The 19809-nt window shown below is 33.8% G+C and overlaps 1 protein-coding gene across 8 annotated transcripts in view; it reads left to right on the forward strand.

The window, feature by feature from the left end:
- LOC148957822 (uncharacterized) overlaps positions 1–19809 on the forward strand; it is a 110095-nt gene that overhangs the window by 61884 nt on the left and 28402 nt on the right. For 3 of the 8 annotated variants that reach the window (XM_089114398.1, XM_089114397.1, XM_089114399.1), the window contains 2 exons: positions 14202–14248; positions 18922–18970. In XM_089114398.1, coding sequence (XP_088970524.1) covers positions 18956–18970 — 15 coding nt within the window. In that variant the 5' untranslated portion in view covers positions 14202–14248; positions 18922–18955. Of the gene's footprint in view, positions 1–12461; positions 13238–14201; positions 14249–14977; positions 17606–18921; positions 18971–19809 lie in introns of those variants that run through there. The other 5 variants (XR_016145032.1, XM_089114396.1, XR_016145031.1 and 2 more) reach the window with 5 other exon arrangements.

The following is a 19809-nucleotide window of genomic DNA, read 5'->3' on the forward strand; positions in this document are numbered from 1 at the left end:
GTATCAAGCTATAAGTTTAACTAAGAGGGGCACACTGAATTCTGAAAGTTTGTTGAAAATGTCTAAATTATATACGATTTCAACAACTCTCTGTTTGGTTACGATTGAGTATCAAGCTATCAGTTGAACTAAGAAGGGCACACTGAATTATGAAAGTTTGTTGAAAATGTCTAATTTTTATACGATTACAACAACTCTCTATTAAGCCACCTTTAAGTATCAAGCTATAAGTTTAACTAAGAGGGGCACACTGAATTCTGAAAGTTTGTTGAAAATCTCTAAATTTTATACGATTTCAACAACTTTCTACTTGGCCACCTTTGACTATCAAGCTATAAGTTTAACTAAGAGGTGCACACTGAATTCTGAAAGTTTGTTGGAAATGTCTAAATTTTATACGATTTCAACAACTTTCTATTTGGCTATGATTGAGTATGAAGCTACAAATTTAACTAAGAGGGCACACTGTATTCTGGAAGTTTGTTGAAAATGTTTAAATTTTATACGATTTCAACAACTCTCTATTTGGCCACCTTTTAGTATCAAGCTATAAGTTTAACTAAGAGGGGCACACTGAAGTCTGAAAGTTTGTTGAAAATGTCTAAATTTTATACGATTTCAACAACTCTCTAGTTGGCAACCATTGAGTATCAAGCCATAAGTTTAACTAAAAGGGGCACACTCAATTCTGAAAGTTTGTTGAAAATGTTTAAATTTTATACGATTTCAACAACTCTCTATTTGGCCACCTTTTAGTATCAAGCTATAAGTTTAACTAAGAGGGGCACACTGACTTCTGAAAGTTTGTTGGAAATGTCTAAATTTTATACGATTTCAACAATTTTCTATTTGGCAACCATTGAGTATCAAGCTATAAGTTTAACTAAGAGGGGCACACTGAATTCTGAAAGTTTGTTGAAAATGTCTAAATTTTATACGATTTCAACAACTCTCTATTTGGCCATCATTGAGTATCAAGCTATAAGTTTAACTCAAAGGGGCACACTCAATTCTGAAAGTTTGTTGAAAATGTTTAAATTTTATACGATTTCAACAACTCTCTATTTGGCCACCTTTTAGTATCAAGCTATAAGTTTAACTAAGAGGGGCACACTCAATTCTGAAGGTTTGTTGAAAATGTTTAAATTTTATACGATTTCAACAACTCTCTATTTGGCCACCTTTTAGTATCAAGCTATAAGTTTAACTAAGAGGGGCACACTGAATTCTGAAATTTTGTTGAAAATGTTTAAATTTTATACGATTTCAACAACTCTCTATTTGGCCACCTTTTAGTATCAAGCTATAAGTTTAACTAAGAGGGGCACACTCAATTCTGAAGGTTTGTTGAAAATGTTTAAATTTTATACGATTTCAACAACTCTCTATTTGGCCACCTTTTAGTATCAAGCTATAAGTTTAACTAAGAGGGGCACACTGAATTCTGAAAGTTTGTTGAAAATGTCTAAATTTTATAGGATTTCAACAACTTTCTATTTGGCTATGATTGAATATGAAGCTACAAGTTTAACTAATAGGGCAAACTGAATTCTGAAAGTTTGTTGAAAATGTCTAAATTTTATACGATTTCAACAACTCTCTATTTGGCAACCATTGAGTATCAAGCTATAAGTTTAACTAAGAGGGGCACACTGAATTCTGAAAGTTTGTTGAAAATGTCTAAATTTTATACGATTTCAACAACTCTCTATTTGGCAACCATTGAGTATCAAGCTATAAGTTTAACTAAGAGGGGCACACTGACTTCTGAAAGTTTGTTGGAAATGTCTAAATTTTTTACGATTTCAACAATTTTCTATTTGGCAACCATTGAGTATCAAGCTATAAGTTTAACTAAGAGGGGCACACTGAATTCTGAAAGTTTGTTGAAAATGTCTAAATTTTATACGATTTCAACAACTCTCTATTTGGCCATCATTGAGTATCAAGCTATAAGTTTAACTCAAAGGGGCACACTCAATTCTGAAAGTTTGTTGAAAATGTTTAAATTTTATACGATTTCAACAACTCTCTATTTGGCCACCTTTTAGTATCAAGCTATAAGTTTAACTAAGAGGGGCACACTCAATTCTGAAGGTTTGTTGAAAATGTTTAAATTTTATACGATTTCAACAACTCTCTATTTGGCCACCTTTTAGTATCAAACTATAAGTTTAACTAAGAGGGGCACACTGAATTCTGAAATTTTGTTGAAAATGTCTAAATTTTATACGATTTCAACAACTCTCTAGTTGGCAACCATTGATTATCAAGCTATAAGTTTAACTAAGAGGGGCACACTCAATTCTGAAAGTTTGTTGAAAATGTTTAAATTTTATACGATTTCAACAACTCTCTATTTGGCCACCTTTTAGTATCTAGCTATAAGTTTAACTAAGAGGGGCACACTGAATTCTGAAAGTTTGTTGAAAATGTCTAAATTTTATAGGATTTCAACAACTTTCTATTTGGCTATGATTGAATATGAAGCTACAAGTTTAACTAATAGGGCAAACTGAATTCTAAAAGTTTGTTGAAAATGTCTAAATTTTATACGATTTCAACAACTCTCTATTTGGCAACCATTGAGTATCAAGCTATAAGTTTAACTAAGAGGGGCACACTGAATTCTGAAAGTTTGTTGAAAATGTCTAAAATTTATACGATTTCAACAACTCTCTATTTGGCAACCATTGAGTATCAAGCTATAAGTTTAACTAAGAGGGGCACACTGAATTCTGAAAGTTTGTTGAAAATGTCTAAATTTTATACGATTTCAACAATTTTCTATTTGGCAACCATTGAGTATCAAGCTATAAGTTTAACTAAGAGGGGCACACTGAATTCTGAAAGTTTGTTGAAAATGTCTAAATTTTATACGATTTCAACAACTCTCTATTTGGCCATCATTGAGTATCAAGCTATAAGTTTAACTCAAAGGGGCACACTGAATTCTGAAAGTTTGTTGAAAATGTCTAAATTTTAAACGATTTCAACAACTCTCTATTTTGCAACCATTGAGTATCAAGCTATAAGTTTAACTAAGAGGGGCACACTGAATGCTGAAAGTTTGTTGAAAATGTCTAAATTTTATACGATTTCAACAACTCTCTTTTTGGCCATCATTGAGTATCAGGCTATAAGTTTAACTAACAGGGGCATACTGAATTCTGAAAGTTTGTTGAAAATGTCTAATTTTTATACGATTTCAACAACTCTCTATTTGGCCACCTTTGAGTATCAAGCTATAAGTTTAACTAAGAGGGGCACACTGAATTCTGAAAGTTTGTTGAAAATGTCTACATTTTATACGATTTCAAAAACTCTCTATTTGGCTACCATTTAGCATCAAGCTATAAGTATAACTAAGAGGGGCACACTGAATTCTGAAAGTTTGTTGAAAATGTCTAAATTTTATACGATTTCAACAACTCTCTATTTGGCAACCATTGAGTATCAAGCTATAAGTTTAACTAAGAGCGGCACACTGAATTCTGAAAGTTTGTTGAAAATGTCTAAATTTTATACGATTTCAACAACTCCCTATTTGGCAACCATTGAGTATCAAGCTATAAGTTTAACTAAGAGGGGCACACTGAATTCTGAAAGTTTGTTGAAAATGTCTAAATTTTATACGATTTCAACAATTTTCTATTTGGCAACCATTGAGTATCAAGCTATAAGTTTAACTAAGAGGGGCACACTGAATTCTGAAAGTTTGTTGAAAATGTCTAAATTTTATACGATTTCAACAACTCTCTATTTGGCCACCTTTGAGTATCAAGCTATAAGTTTAACTAAGAGGGGCACACTGAATTCTGAAAGTTTGTTGAAAATGTCTAAATTTTATATGATTTCAACAACTCTCTATTTGGCTACCATTTAGCATCAAGCTATAAGTATAACTAAGAGGGGCACACTGAATTCTGAAAGTTTGTTGAAAATGTCTAAATATTATACGATTTGAACAACTCTCTACTTGGCCACCTTTGAGTATCAAGCTATATGTTTAACTAAGAGGGGCGCACTGAATCCTGAAAGTTTGTTGAAAATGTCTAAATTTTATACGATTTCAACAACTTTCTATTTGGCTATGATTGAGTATGAAGCTACAATTTTAACTAAGTGGGCACACTGTATTCTGGAAGTTTGTTGAAAATGTCTAAATTTTATACGATTTCAACAACTCTCTATTTGGTTACGATTGAGTATCAAGGTATCAGTTGAACTAACAAGGGCACACTGAAATAGGAAAATTTGTTGAAAATGTCTAATTTTTATACGATTTCAACAACTCTCTATTTGGCCACCTTTGATTATCAAGCTATCAGTTTAACTAAGAGGGGCACACTGAATTCTGAAAGTTTGTTGAAAATGTCTAAATTTTATACGATTTCAACAACTCTCTATTTGGCCATCATTGAGTATCAAGCTATAAGTTTAACTCAAAGGGGCACACTGAATTCTGAAAGTTTGTTGAAAATGTCTAAATTTTAAACGATTTCAACAACTCTCTATTTTGCAACCATTGAGTATCAAGCTATAAGTTTAACTAAGAGGGGCACACTGAATGCTGAAAGTTTGTTGAAAATGTCTAAATTTTATACGATTTCAACAACTCTCTTTTTGGCCATCATTGAGTATCAGGCTATAAGTTTAACTAACAGGGGCATACTGAATTCTGAAAGTTTGTTGAAAATGTCTAATTTTTATACGATTTCAACAACTCTCTATTTGGCCACCTTTGAGTATCAAGCTATAAGTTTAACTAAGAGGGGCACACTGAATTCTGAAAGTTTGTTGAAAATGTCTACATTTTATACGATTTCAAAAACTCTCTATTTGGCTACCATTTAGCATCAAGCTATAAGTATAACTAAGAGGGGCACACTGAATTCTGAAAGTTTGTTGAAAATGTCTAAATTTTATACGATTTCAACAACTCTCTATTTGGCAACCATTGAGTATCAAGCTATAAGTTTAACTAAGAGCGGCACACTGAATTCTGAAAGTTTGTTGAAAATGTCTAAATTTTATACGATTTCAACAACTCCCTATTTGGCAACCATTGAGTATCAAGCTATAAGTTTAACTAAGAGGGGCACACTGAATTCTGAAAGTTTGTTGAAAATGTCTAAATTTTATACGATTTCAACAATTTTCTATTTGGCAACCATTGAGTATCAAGCTATAAGTTTAACTAAGAGGGGCACACTGAATTCTGAAAGTTTGTTGAAAATGTCTAAATTTTATACGATTTCAACAACTCTCTATTTGGCCACCTTTGAGTATCAAGCTATAAGTTTAACTAAGAGGGGCACACTGAATTCTGAAAGTTTGTTGAAAATGTCTAAATTTTATATGATTTCAACAACTCTCTATTTGGCTACCATTTAGCATCAAGCTATAAGTATAACTAAGAGGGGCACACTGAATTCTGAAAGTTTGTTGAAAATGTCTAAATATTATACGATTTGAACAACTCTCTACTTGGCCACCTTTGAGTATCAAGCTATCTGTTTAACTAAGAGGGGCGCACTGAATCCTGAAAGTTTGTTGAAAATGTCTAAATTTTATACGATTTCAACAACTTTCTATTTGGCTATGATTGAGTATGAAGCTACAATTTTAACTAAGTGGGCACACTGTATTCTGGAAGTTTGTTGAAAATGTCTAAATTTTATACGATTTCAACAACTCTCTATTTGGTTACGATTGAGTATCAAGGTATCAGTTGAACTAACAAGGGCACACTGAAATAGGAAAATTTGTTGAAAATGTCTAATTTTTATACGATTTCAACAACTCTCTATTTGGCCACCTTTGATTATCAAGCTATCAGTTTAACTAAGAGGGGCACACTGAATTCTGAAAGTTTGTTGAAAATGTCTAAATTTTATACGATTTCAACAACTCTCTATTTGGCCATCATTGAGTATCAAGCTATAAGTTTAACTCAAAGGGGCACACTGAATTCTGAAAGTTTGTTGAAAATGTCTAAATTTTAAACGATTTCAACAACTCTCTATTTTGCAACCATTGAGTATCAAGCTATAAGTTTAACTAAGAGGGGCACACTGAATGCTGAAAGTTTGTTGAAAATGTCTAAATTTTATACGATTTCAACAACTCTCTTTTTGGCCATCATTGAGTATCAGGCTATAAGTTTAACTAACAGGGGCATACTGAATTCTGAAAGTTTGTTGAAAATGTCTAATTTTTATACGATTTCAACAACTCTCTATTTGGCCACCTTTGAGTATCAAGCTATAAGTTTAACTAAGAGGGGCACACTGAATTCTGAAAGTTTGTTGAAAATGTCTACATTTTATACGATTTCAAAAACTCTCTATTTGGCTACCATTTAGCATCAAGCTATAAGTATAACTAAGAGGGGCACACTGAATTCTGAAAGTTTGTTGAAAATGTCTAAATTTTATACGATTTCAACAACTCTCTATTTGGCAACCATTGAGTATCAAGCTATAAGTTTAACTAAGAGCGGCACACTGAATTCTGAAAGTTTGTTGAAAATGTCTAAATTTTATACGATTTCAACAACTCCCTATTTGGCAACCATTGAGTATCAAGCTATAAGTTTAACTAAGAGGGGCACACTGAATTCTGAAAGTTTGTTGAAAATGTCTAAATTTTATACGATTTCAACAATTTTCTATTTGGCAACCATTGAGTATCAAGCTATAAGTTTAACTAAGAGGGGCACACTGAATTCTGAAAGTTTGTTGAAAATGTCTAAATTTTATACGATTTCAACAACTCTCTATTTGGCCACCTTTGAGTATCAAGCTATAAGTTTAACTAAGAGGGGCACACTGAATTCTGAAAGTTTGTTGAAAATGTCTAAATTTTATATGATTTCAACAACTCTCTATTTGGCTACCATTTAGCATCAAGCTATAAGTATAACTAAGAGGGGCACACTGAATTCTGAAAGTTTGTTGAAAATGTCTAAATATTATACGATTTGAACAACTCTCTACTTGGCCACCTTTGAGTATCAAGCTATATGTTTAACTAAGAGGGGCGCACTGAATCCTGAAAGTTTGTTGAAAATGTCTAAATTTTATACGATTTCAACAACTTTCTATTTGGCTATGATTGAGTATGAAGCTACAATTTTAACTAAGTGGGCACACTGTATTCTGGAAGTTTGTTGAAAATGTCTAAATTTTATACGATTTCAACAACTCTCTATTTGGTTACGATTGAGTATCAAGGTATCAGTTGAACTAACAAGGGCACACTGAAATAGGAAAATTTGTTGAAAATGTCTAATTTTTATACGATTTCAACAACTCTCTATTTGGCCACCTTTGATTATCAAGCTATCAGTTTAACTAAGAGGGGCACACTGAATTCTGAAAGTTTGTTGAAAATGTCTAAATTTTATACGATTTCAACAACTCTCTATTTGGCCATCATTGAGTATCAAGCTATAAGTTTAACTCAAAGGGGCACACTGAATTCTGAAAGTTTGTTGAAAATGTCTAAATTTTAAACGATTTCAACAACTCTCTATTTTGCAACCATTGAGTATCAAGCTATAAGTTTAACTAAGAGGGGCACACTGAATGCTGAAAGTTTGTTGAAAATGTCTAAATTTTATACGATTTCAACAACTCTCTTTTTGGCCATCATTGAGTATCAGGCTATAAGTTTAACTAACAGGGGCATACTGAATTCTGAAAGTTTGTTGAAAATGTCTAATTTTTATACGATTTCAACAACTCTCTATTTGGCCACCTTTGAGTATCAAGCTATAAGTTTAACTAAGAGGGGCACACTGAATTCTGAAAGTTTGTTGAAAATGTCTACATTTTATACGATTTCAAAAACTCTCTATTTGGCTACCATTTAGCATCAAGCTATAAGTATAACTAAGAGGGGCACACTGAATTCTGAAAGTTTGTTGAAAATGTCTAAATTTTATACGATTTCAACAACTCTCTATTTGGCAACCATTGAGTATCAAGCTATAAGTTTAACTAAGAGCGGCACACTGAATTCTGAAAGTTTGTTGAAAATGTCTAAATTTTATACGATTTCAACAACTCCCTATTTGGCAACCATTGAGTATCAAGCTATAAGTTTAACTAAGAGGGGCACACTGAATTCTGAAAGTTTGTTGAAAATGTCTAAATTTTATACGATTTCAACAATTTTCTATTTGGCAACCATTGAGTATCAAGCTATAAGTTTAACTAAGAGGGGCACACTGAATTCTGAAAGTTTGTTGAAAATGTCTAAATTTTATACGATTTCAACAACTCTCTATTTGGCCATCATTGAGTATCAAGCTATAAGTTTAACGAAGAGGGGCACAATGAATTCTGAAAGTTTGTTGAAAATGTCTAATTTTTATACGATTTCAACAACTCTCTATTTGGCCATCTTTGAGTATCAAGCTATATGTTTAACTAAGAGGGGCGCACTGAATTCTGAAAGTTTGTTGAAAATGTCTAAATTTTATACGATTTCAACAACTCTCTATTTGGTTACGATTGAGTATCAAGCTATCAGTTGAACTAAGAAGGGCACACTGAATTAGGAAAGTTTGTTGAAAATGTCTAATTTTTATACGATTACAACAACTCTCTATTAAGCCACCTTTAAGTATCAAGCTATAAGTTTAACTAAGAGGGGCACACTGAATTCTGAAAGTTTGTTGAAAATGTCTAAATTTTTTACGATTTCAACAACTCTCTGTTTGGTTACGATTGAGTATGAAGCTGTAAGTTGATATAGGAAGGGCACACTGAATTCTGAAAGTTTGTTGAAAATGTCTAAATTTTATACGATTTCAACAACTCTCTATTTGGTTACGATTGAGTATCAAGGTATCAGTTGAACTAAGAAGGGCACACTGAAATAGGAAATTTTGTTGAAAATGTATAAATTTTATACGATTTCAACAACTCTCTTTTTGGCCACCTTTGAGTATCAAGCTATAAGTTTAACTAAGAGGGGCACACTGAAATCTGAAAGTTTGTTGAAAATGTCTAAATTTTATACGATTTCATCAACTCTCTATTTGGGCACCATTGAGTATCAAGCTGTAAGTTGATATAGGAAGGGCACACTGAATTCTGAAAGTTTGTTGAAAATGTCTAAATTTTATACGATTTCAACAACTTTCTATTTGGCTATGATTGAGTATGAAGCTACAAATTTAACTAAGAGGTCACACTGTATTCTGGAAGTTTGTTGAAAATGTCTAAATTTTATACGATTTCAACAACTCTCTAGTTGGTTACGATTGAGTATCAAGGTATCAGTTGAACTAAGAAGGGCACACTGAAATAGGAAAGTTTGTTGAAAATGTCTAAATTTTATACGATTTCAACAACTCTCTTTTTGGCCACCTTTGAGTATCAAGCTATAAGTTTAACTAAGAGGGGCACACTGAAATCTGAAAGTTTGTTGAAAATGTCTAAATTTTATACGATTTCATCAACTCTCTATTTGGGCGCCATTGAGTATCAAGCTGTAAGTTGATATAGGAAGGGCACACTGAATTCTGAAAGTTTGTTGAAAATGTCTAAATTTTATACGATTTCAACAACTCTCTTTTTGGCCACCTTCGAGTATCAAGCTATAAGTTTAACTAAGAGGGGCACACTGAATTCTGAAAGTTTGTTGAAAATGTCTAATTTTTATACGATTTCAACAACTCTCTAGTTGGCCACTATTGAGTATCGAGCTATAAGTTTAACTAAGAGGGGCACACTGAATTCTGAAAGTTTGTTGAAAATGTCTAATTTTTATACGATTTCAACAACTCTCTAGTTGGCCACTATTGAGTATCGAGCTATAAGTTTAACTAAGAGGGGCACACTGAATTAAGAAAGTTTGTTGAAAATGTCTAAATTTTATACGATTTCAACAACTCTCTAGTTGGCCACTATTGAGTATCAAGCTATAAATTTAACTAAGAGGGGCAAACTGAATACTGAAAGTTTGCTGAAAATGTCTAAATTTTATACGATTTCAACAACTCTCTATTTGGCTATGTTTGAGTATTGAGCTTTAAGTTGAACTAAGAAGGTCACACTGAATTCGGAAAGTTTGTTAAATTTTGAACTGTTTGTTAATTGATTATTGGCAAAAAGGAAGTATCTTAACACAAAATCTTTGACTTTGCAAGTTATACTGGCCTGGATATACTTCAATGTTGCCGTAAGGCTTTTCCATTCAAAGCAAATGGTAACTGTTCATGTCCATAAAGGGTGACTTTCAGTAGCTCTTTTTTGAAAGATTTAATATACCACGAGTCAACAATATCGCATGAACAATGTTGAGAAGATCACGTCTATTTAAATCATAAGTATTGCAGAGCAGAAAATAGTGCTCCGTGTCCTCAACACTATCATTTGTTGGGCATAAAGGGTTCAAAGAATCCCTAAAATTATCTTTGAATTGATGAAAATTTAGCTTACTGAGTCCAACCCGTAGCTGTGTTAGGACGGATAAGTCTTTTGGATCATAAATACGATAGACCGGCTTTGGGGCTGGGCGGTTAATTGACAGTAAATTTTTCATGAAAAGATTCACAGAGCTGGATAGTCTAATTTCAGGGTCGAGCCATCCCCATTCCAATAAGCAGTTTAGATAGAAGCTTGATTTGAAACCTAGCGTTATTGCACGTATTTGCCCATTTGTAGCACGTCTGCAAAGATCATAGCAGGCCTCTTGTAGATGAGGATGTATAAATATATATAACAAAATGTATATTTCTACTAAGTCTATAAATTTATTCATATTATTTTGGGTATCAGACTGTTGAATTCGTTAGCAAAAGACTGCCATAACAAATCATCTCAACCTATAAATTCTATATTGCAAATAGGTGCTGTTGAATAAGAATTGGGGAAACAAGGATTCATTGGCTTTATGCCCCTTTTTCAGACCTTTAAGCTATACCCTCGTATTTATGAACAACTTCTCTTTTATAACGTATGGAGGACATTTAAAAATGGAGTAAATCTTTATATTTATGCCATATGGTTGAAAATATATAGTGCTCTATACTGACCGGGTGTTTTGGAGAAGTAGTTTAAACCCCACGGCAATTTTTGTCCAGTTTAATTTCTAGGGCGCTGGACGTTCGCCCCGACTCAGTTGCCCCATTGGCGAAAACAGCCAACACCACGAGAAGGCGGGGATGAGCTGCAGAGGAGAGGCTATATGTTGCGCTAGGCATTTCTCACTGTTTACTGTGAGACCTATATCACTCTGCCTTGAAGGCCAAAAAAAGGTTCCTCGTCGGGGGCTAGCCAACGAAGGTATCCCTTTGTCTCCTAGGAATACCCTCTATCTGACAAGCGTTGTGTGCAACGTCAATAGACGGAGACCGGCACCACAAGTCAGAGTACAGGCTAGCCCCCACCATATCCCTTTGTCTCCTTCGGGATACCATTCTGACAGTGTTGTGTGCGACGTCAATAGACGGAGACCGGCACCACTTATCAGAAGGAGGAACTGAAGGCTCATTGGCGCCATTCAGTTTTATATGTGGCAGAGGGATTGTATGAAACTAACCAATAAAAATGAACGATATTAAAATAACAATATGGGATCCTGTCAATCATGCTGGCTTGTTGTTCTTATCAACCAATCATATCATTGTAAAGAGGGTGAGGCAATAATGCTTTGCCATGAAAGACCGCCAAAACAGAGACCTTCGAAAAGCCCGCCAAATTTCGTTGAACAGAGTCCCGCCATGATATTTTGAAGATTTATTTTCTGTGAAATCCTTGGTTTACTCAGTGGTTCTGTAAACTCTTACCAATAAACGGAAAATGAGGTAAAGAACGTTTATTCTCTTCTTGGACATTGATTTATTTATCTCTTTAAAGGTGAAATTTGAATTCCTGATCTATCTGCTTCTTGTTGTCACTAAAACAAAGCTTGTGTTGTAATCAAACATGGCCGACAATTTAAGCCAATGCATTGAAGCCCCCCGGTAGAAGGGCAGGGTTGCAGCTTATACAGTTGCTTCGCTTTTGTATTTGTAAATATCACTTTCACCCCAATGCCATATGTATTCAGCAATAAAGAACAGCCTAAAGCAATTCGCGATAACAAAGTTTCGCGAAATTAGAACCATAATTAGGTATTATTGTTTCGTATTATGAAAGTCTAGTATAAAAGAGATTTGAAACTTATAGAAAGACTACGATGGATAACAGTTTGTAAATCAGATTGTTTTACTGATTGACTGTTGCACGAATACCCTAAACATGGAACCAAGCAATGTTTTGAATTTTATTTGGCCTTTGTATCTTATTGATCATAATTAAATTCCCAAGATAAAGATTTTTAAATAGAATGCCTTGTAAAATATCTATTCTAAGGACGGCCAGAATATGCATCTAATATTGAAAACATTGACAAGATCCTAGGCAATTATCGCTAGCTGTTCTTAATAATTATGACCCAAGGACACATTAAGGGCACTTATCTTTAGTGGCACCTGTTTTTAGGGGTACTCTAACAAAAACTCTATAAGTATAAAAAGCTCGTTTAAGGGACAACATAACAAAGTTTCCATTGAGATTAAAAAGGCTATTTCTGTAAGCCTAGCTTGAACGATGTAGATAGCACTTTCTAGCTTCGTGGTAGGCATTGCCACCACCTAGATTATCTATAGAGCTATTGGAGGCCCTGTTGTAAAACGTGCGAGTTCGAGATTGTAAAGATCAAATTGTTATTGATGCTCTGCATGGTTATGGCCAAATTTTGGGTCAGGTTCATCGACTGTTTAACTATTCGAGTAGCTAACCTAATGTACGTATCCTAAGGCAGAATTGTTTATTTGCAAATAAAGATCAAATTGAATCGTCATGCAATAGATGATTATTGAATCGTCATGCAATAGATGTCCTTTTGATGGCTAGAACATACCACAGGCGGTTCCAAGGAGAGTATAGGGGGGGGAAGGTAAAATTTAAATTTGAAACTGGTGACACGATTTATTTTTTCCACTGAATTTTTAATGTTCCCCGATTTTAGAGTTTAAACAGAATCCAGTTTCGAAGTTTCGTAAAAATTATATTTCCTCCACATCGAATGTCTTTTTTACCTATAATTTGAGGCCCCACTGATCTCAAAACAGTGTGCGGATTTCAAGCTGCAGCCTCGTTTCCGGTATAAATATGTCGAATGAAAATGGCGGTCGTCCACATGGATCAACAACCAATTAAAACATTATTTCAAGGTAAGGAAAACAAAATATTATCACGGTTTTGTTTGAAAAAGCTTTCTATAAAAAGCAGTTCTTTTTCAGATGAAGGTTTAAAAAACCCCTAGCTTTATTTGTATGAGCCAGCAAAGAACGAAAAGCAAGGCTCAGTCTCTGTAATGTGGGGCAAATGCATTCGCTAGATCATTTCAGTGTGGCTAACTTTGCGTGCGGAAACTTGAATTTTCACACAAAATTTTGATTTTCAAAATTGTTCTGTAGGAGGCACCTTAGAATGTGCTTAAAGAATGGCCATTAAAAGTATCTATTATAGACACCCGCACCAGTTCAATAGGGATCATAGATGAGGCTTTTCCCAGAAAACTTCCTCTGAAACAATGTCATTCAGAAAACCACGAGATTTCTTGTCCTAGGGGTCTGCATAACTTTGGTACATAGCACATTGAATAAAAATTTAATTGCACAATTTATGCAACCAGTGGGCTTCAAATGATTTCATGATCTTCTTTGCTTTACATTCATCAAAAGCACTTTTAACGGTGTTCAGAATGTATTTTCACGCATTTAAAGGGTTTTCAAGCGAAAAAGAATTTTTATAAAGTTTTTGGATTCTTGAACTTTATTACTCATGTTCTTCTTTCGAAATATGATCTAGAAATTCATCAAAAAAATTTCTAATGGTTTTGATAATGTATTTTTACACATTTCAAGATTTCTCAAATGACAATAAAATTTTGCAAAATTTTTGGATTCTTTTTATTTTTCTAAACAGGTCAGCAGTCACAGCTATATTTAAAAATGTTTGTGCTTCTTTATTTGAAAATATTTAATAGAAAACTCCCAAGAAGTGCTGTTAAGAACATATCATGAGGCTAATTCGGTTGTTTGGTGTGAAAGTTTTACCTTTATCAAACATTGCAATATCTTTAATCTTTTTGCAGGTCATAGTTTTTTAATGTTGATGAATTTTTTTTTTCAGACATCACTTGGAAGATAACAGAAATGTCTTGAGAAAGCTAAATGGAGGTATTTTTTAGTTTTTTCTTACTTTAAGACCATGAACTTTATTTAGAAGTTTTTCAAATTTTTGAAGCTCTTTCACAAATTCACTGTCAGAAACATTTTCAAATGACTTGGTGCTTTGTTCCAAATTTTTCCTAGCAGTTTATCAAGAGCACTTCTAATGGTGTTTGGAATGTATTTTAACTCATTTGAAGGTGTTTGAAGTGAAAAAATTTTTGTCACAGATTCTATGAAAAATTTCTTAGTTCCTTTTTCAAAATATTGTTTTTTTTATTTTGGTATCCGTCATTCCATTGGCTAACAATTTCATTCAATGAATTCAAACTATTTTTTTAGTTACATTCAAAATTGGATTCTAGGTAATAAATTGTACGCTTTCATCCAAGGATTTTAAAATCATTAATGAATTATACACTTGGTTAATGTTATCTTTTTGTTGAAGCAATCAGAGAATTTTTAGTAGTTTTTTTATTTTGGTAGCTGTCATTCTAGATTTAGGACACTTAGCTACCAATTTCTTTAAGAGAATTTCAAATATTTTTAATCAGATCCAAAATTGTGTTAGTATGTAATGAATTGTGCTCTAGTTTAATTTTATCCCATCCTTCAAGTAGTCAGGGAAGATTTAGGGGTTTCATTTTTTGGTATCTGATATTCTTAAAATAAGACAATTGGTTACTAATTTCATACAGTGAATTTTTTTAATTAGATTCAAATTTGCATTCTACCTAGTGAATTGTGAGGTGGTTTAATCTTATCCTGTCCTACAAGCAGTCAGATAATTTTTAGGGGTACCTGTCATACTTAAAATAAGACCATTATGTACAAACACCATGGTACACTCTCCTATGCCAAAAAGCCGAAAACGGTCTATCTTGTGGGACTGAATACGTTGTGAATCTGAGTTGGTTTCAACATCACTGCTATTTTTCAAAGCATCTTGAACATTTAGTAGTTCGGACATTTTGCCTTACTTTTAATGAATGTTTCATTAATTTTCATGCAAATAATACTTTGACAATTATCATGTAAGTAAGGTCAGAGAAAGAACTTATATTGGACAATTAAAGAACTATCCCTTAAACAGAGAGCATTGTATTCAATAGGACCCTGTTCTAATTTATCACAAATAGTCTAGTGGTTGATTTTAAAATAGACTTCCTTGGATAATAAAGCCAACAATGATGTTAAATTACTTTTCTAAGGTCTAATTTCTGTTCACACCTGCAAAGTATATTCCAGTACAAGGGGAAGTTGTTACCTGTTTGAAGGCTTTAGTATAGGGGTCTTAACTGGAACTTTACTCTAGAAAGTCAGAATTTCAGGAGATCTCAAGAGACATGTTTGAATTGGCAAACTGAAACCAGTGAGAACCAAACCCCCCATTACAATGTTTCAATGTAGGGTGCCCGAATGACGAGAATGATTACTAGAAAATCGATTAAAACCATCAAATAGCATTCTGCCTGTGGACATTAATTCTAAGAGTAAGGTTGTATTGAAAGGTAGAACATTTGCATCAATGATTGCATTTTCCAGCGAACTAGGATCAGTAAAATTCGAAAATTTATCCGCCTTCTGCGGTAACTATGGTGCCGCCTCAGGTATTATCTTTCTTGGACTTGTTTACTGTGACACGAACAATAATTTGCAAACTACCATATTATTAAATGACGTCTTTTTATTACTCAGAAAAGTTTAGAATATTGAGAATATAGAAATATCACGGAAAGATCTACAAAGAACTTTCTTCATTTATGTCTTTGTTTTTTAGGGACATTTAATTATAAAAGCGAGTAACCCACATGAAATATTAATCCATAATCTCTGAATAGATGCTCTTTCTTGTTTGTTAAATTCATGTCCTTTCATAATCTAAATGTTTGTGCAACTGGGATTCCATGTTTTCTTTTCGATTGCCTAACCTCCTTGTCAGAAGGTCAAGTCCCTCCGTCGGGGAATTTCTAGCGCCACCACTGCCCTGAGACCCCTAGCACTAAACCCCAGTTCGGAGTCCATAATGTGTATTGCCGGTATAAAAATGAAAGTTTTTAATGATAAAAGCATATGGCTCTACGGGGCTGACTTCATCATACTTTTTTATACAACAAAGGAAAATTACAAAAATAAATGTTAAAACGTTTTCATTCCAAAAACTCTCAGCCAAGTACGAGATAAAAAGTCCTTGAAGGCTTTACAATACTTTTACTGAATTTTTTACCTCAAAAGAACAAGCAACGAACGCTTTCGTTTCGATCAATGACATGCCGATCTTTCCTTTGCTCGGCTTAAACCCCCCCCCCCCCCCCCACCAACACCACACTGTAACAGGAATAGCCTTCTCTAATATGATTGGACAATTTAGTATCCGTAGTCTCGTTTTCGTGTTTAATTAAATGAATGAACCTATCATATTTTCTTAGCCCTTAATCATCTTGTGTTTGTATATTATTATTTAAGTGACTTATTTTACATGAAAAGGGAGTTGTTGCCGAAATGGCAAAAGCGTAACAAGAGCGTCTTTTTATGCATCGCGATTCTTTGAGGGAAACCTCTCACAACACCTTCTCAGTGCTGGCTTTGTGCCTGCTCCAAACTTTCAAAGTTTGTCTAGAATTCAAGAATTCTTATTGAGCCACTCTGAAGGAGCATTAAGAGATGCTTCCTCACTGCATATCTGTATTGGAATACACCTCTGAAGAAAATGCAATAATCTGCAAAGTACATTTACAACGAAGCTCATATCTCGTTAGGAGTACATTAAATGCCAAAAAATTCAGTGCCAAAAGTTTCGGTTTCCTAGATATTTTTTAAGTCTCTGTGTAAATCTCGATGAGAACCAGAATGAAGAGCCAGTATAGGCGTTGGTTCAACCCATAGACTCGAATTTCTTGGATGCAGAGGGCAAAAGAAAAGAAAGTGAAGATGAGCTGCATACCTCGTAAGTTTATGTCAAAGGAGATGAAAAAAATGAAAATTGATACGCAAACAACATAAAAGATTATTTTTTTGCCATTTCGGAAGTTTAACGAAGTCAAACTAGATTTTTCTAGCGTTTGAAGATTTCGTTTGAAGAAAAAATTCCCGTTTCAAAATAATTCAGTGGGATTAATTTTTGATTGCCCTCAAACCACTCGATTTGTTTCAATATTCATGTTTTTCTTCCACGGAAGAGATTTACCTTCCCATCATGCTCGGGCACAGAGAGGTTATAGAGGTCCCTGGTGTAAAAAAGGGGAAGTGCGGTTCACTTGCGAGCAAAAAGCGAGCAGAAAATGTGCTCCAGACCCTATCTGGCAATTACGCCCCTAAGATTTGCTTAAGATACATTTCAGAACGATTTCTCGCAGTAGTTTCGAGACGTTAAATGGTCGTCAATTATCCGACAAAAGCCCTAATTTTCTGACAAGATCGCTGATTGGGGGGGGGGGGGGAAGGGGGGCATACCCTCCATAATTTCTGGCACTGAGGGATATTATTCAAACCAGCAACAGAAACAAATTAATTTCCAGCATGAAATTTGTCCCAAAAAATTTTCCAGACGACAGTTTGCAATTTTTCTCTACTTTTTTAACATTTTTCTCATTTCAACATACCAAACAAATTACTTTAGAAATTCATGGTCCCAAGAAGGGGTTTTGTTTTACAATTGTTACTGTTTTCCGTTTGAATTTTGAAAATCCACTGGTTACAGGAAATTACTGGAAAACAATTTTTTCTCGCAGGAGGTTTTTGTCAAATACGACGGCTATAGTCTTTAACGGAGATAACGTCTTTGATTCTAATTTTGTATTCATGTATCCCCTGCTTTTCTTCACCATCCCAGTTTTACTTTATTGAAGAATTTTGGTATCAAATATTCCATTCTCTTTTCACAGGGCACATTATATCTATAAATGAATAGCCATCTGTAATTGTGTATCTTTAAAATAAACTTTGCCGAAATTCTTGACCCAAAAAAGGTAGTCTGAGCACCCCTTACTAAGTATAATACGAGCATCGTCTCCCTTTTGGTAAAAGAGGCCCAATAATTGTAATTAAAAGCTCTTTGCTGATCACCAGCAAAGGCTTCTGGCTTGATAACCCTTTCAATAAAAGTTTTTTAAAAAGTCATTTCATATTCTCTTGCATAAAAAAGGGGAAAAAGGTAGCCACCTAACAATTCCTAAAATGCACTTAGCACCAAGCATTGAGTTGGTTGCGCTAGGCTTTCGCATATTGAACCTTCCTGAAACCATTCGATTTTGTTATTAATTTCTACCTGTTTATGTTGCGTAAGCTTTACTTTTAACTGAGCTCATGAACTAAACTCCCCCCTCCCCCCTGGCCCTCCAATTATGTCTACCCTGCAGCAGAAAAGCATTTTACACTACTGACTGTGCGATTCTGCTGTAAAAGTTAGAAGCATATGGCACCTGAGAACAAAGAATCCCTGAGAACAGAGAACAAAGAGTACTCTGACTGGGGTCTTGTTCCAAGTTTTTAAAACTACAACCAGAAATAAAATGCCTGCCCTTTTTTCTCCAACTTTCTGGGTGTTTGTCCAAAAGGGACCACAGTTGGCAAATAGAGAAGGAGAGTCACATGGCACATTACAGAAAACAATTCAAACCCCAGCCCAGATATCAAAACCCTTTTTCTTCGTAAAAACTCTCAAAATATGAATTCTGTTGCAGATCATAATACTTGGTTACGGAGAATTGTGTATGAATGACGAGGGGCATGGTAAGTGCTATTTTGTTCACTTATTAAGAAAATACCTGCTTTGTCTTCCTAATCTAAACATTTGATTCTATTCTTTTTTTTTCTTTTTTAATACTTTAGAGCATTATTTTTTGTTCTACTTTAGAGCATTGTTCTGCCCCCGTCCTCTTTTCGTTAAATTAATCCTTGATTATCTTCTTTTGAAAGTCCTTCTTTAAATCCATTGAATCTTTTTATTTTTCTTTTTTTCTCTTTGATACTTTAGAGCATTATTTATTTGTTCTGCCCCCGTCCTCTTTTCGTTAAATTAATCCTTGATTATCTTCTTTTGAAAGTCCTTCTTTAAATCCATTAAATCTTTTTATTTTTCTTTTTTTCTCTTTGATACTTTAGAGCATTATTTTTTGTTCTGCCCCCGTCCTCTTTTCGTTAAATTAATCCTTGATTATCTTCTTTTGAAAGTCCTTCTTTAAATCCATTAAATCTTTTTATTTTTCTTTTTTTCTCTTTGATACTTTAGAGCATTTTTTATTTGTTCTGCCCCCGTCATCTTTTCGTTAAATTAATCCTTGATTATCTACTTTTGAAAGTCTTTCTTTCAATCCATTAAATCTTTTTATTTTTCTTTTTTTCTCTTTGATACTTTAGAGCATTATTTATTTGTTCTGCCCCCGTCCTCTTTTCGTTAAATTAATCCTTGATTATCTACTTTTGAAAGTCTTTCTTTCAATCCATTAAATCTTTTTATTTTTCTTTTTTTCTCTTTGATACTTTAGAGTATTATTTATTTGTTCTGCCCCCGTCCTCTTTTCGTTAAATAAATCCTTGATAATCCCCGATTTAAACTCCCTCTTTAAATC

This window comes from Rhopilema esculentum, chromosome 20 (assembly GCF_057945365.1).
Source record: "Rhopilema esculentum isolate cy_ngs chromosome 20, ASM5794536v1, whole genome shotgun sequence".
Taxonomy (NCBI): Eukaryota; Metazoa; Cnidaria; class Scyphozoa; order Rhizostomeae; family Rhizostomatidae; genus Rhopilema; species Rhopilema esculentum.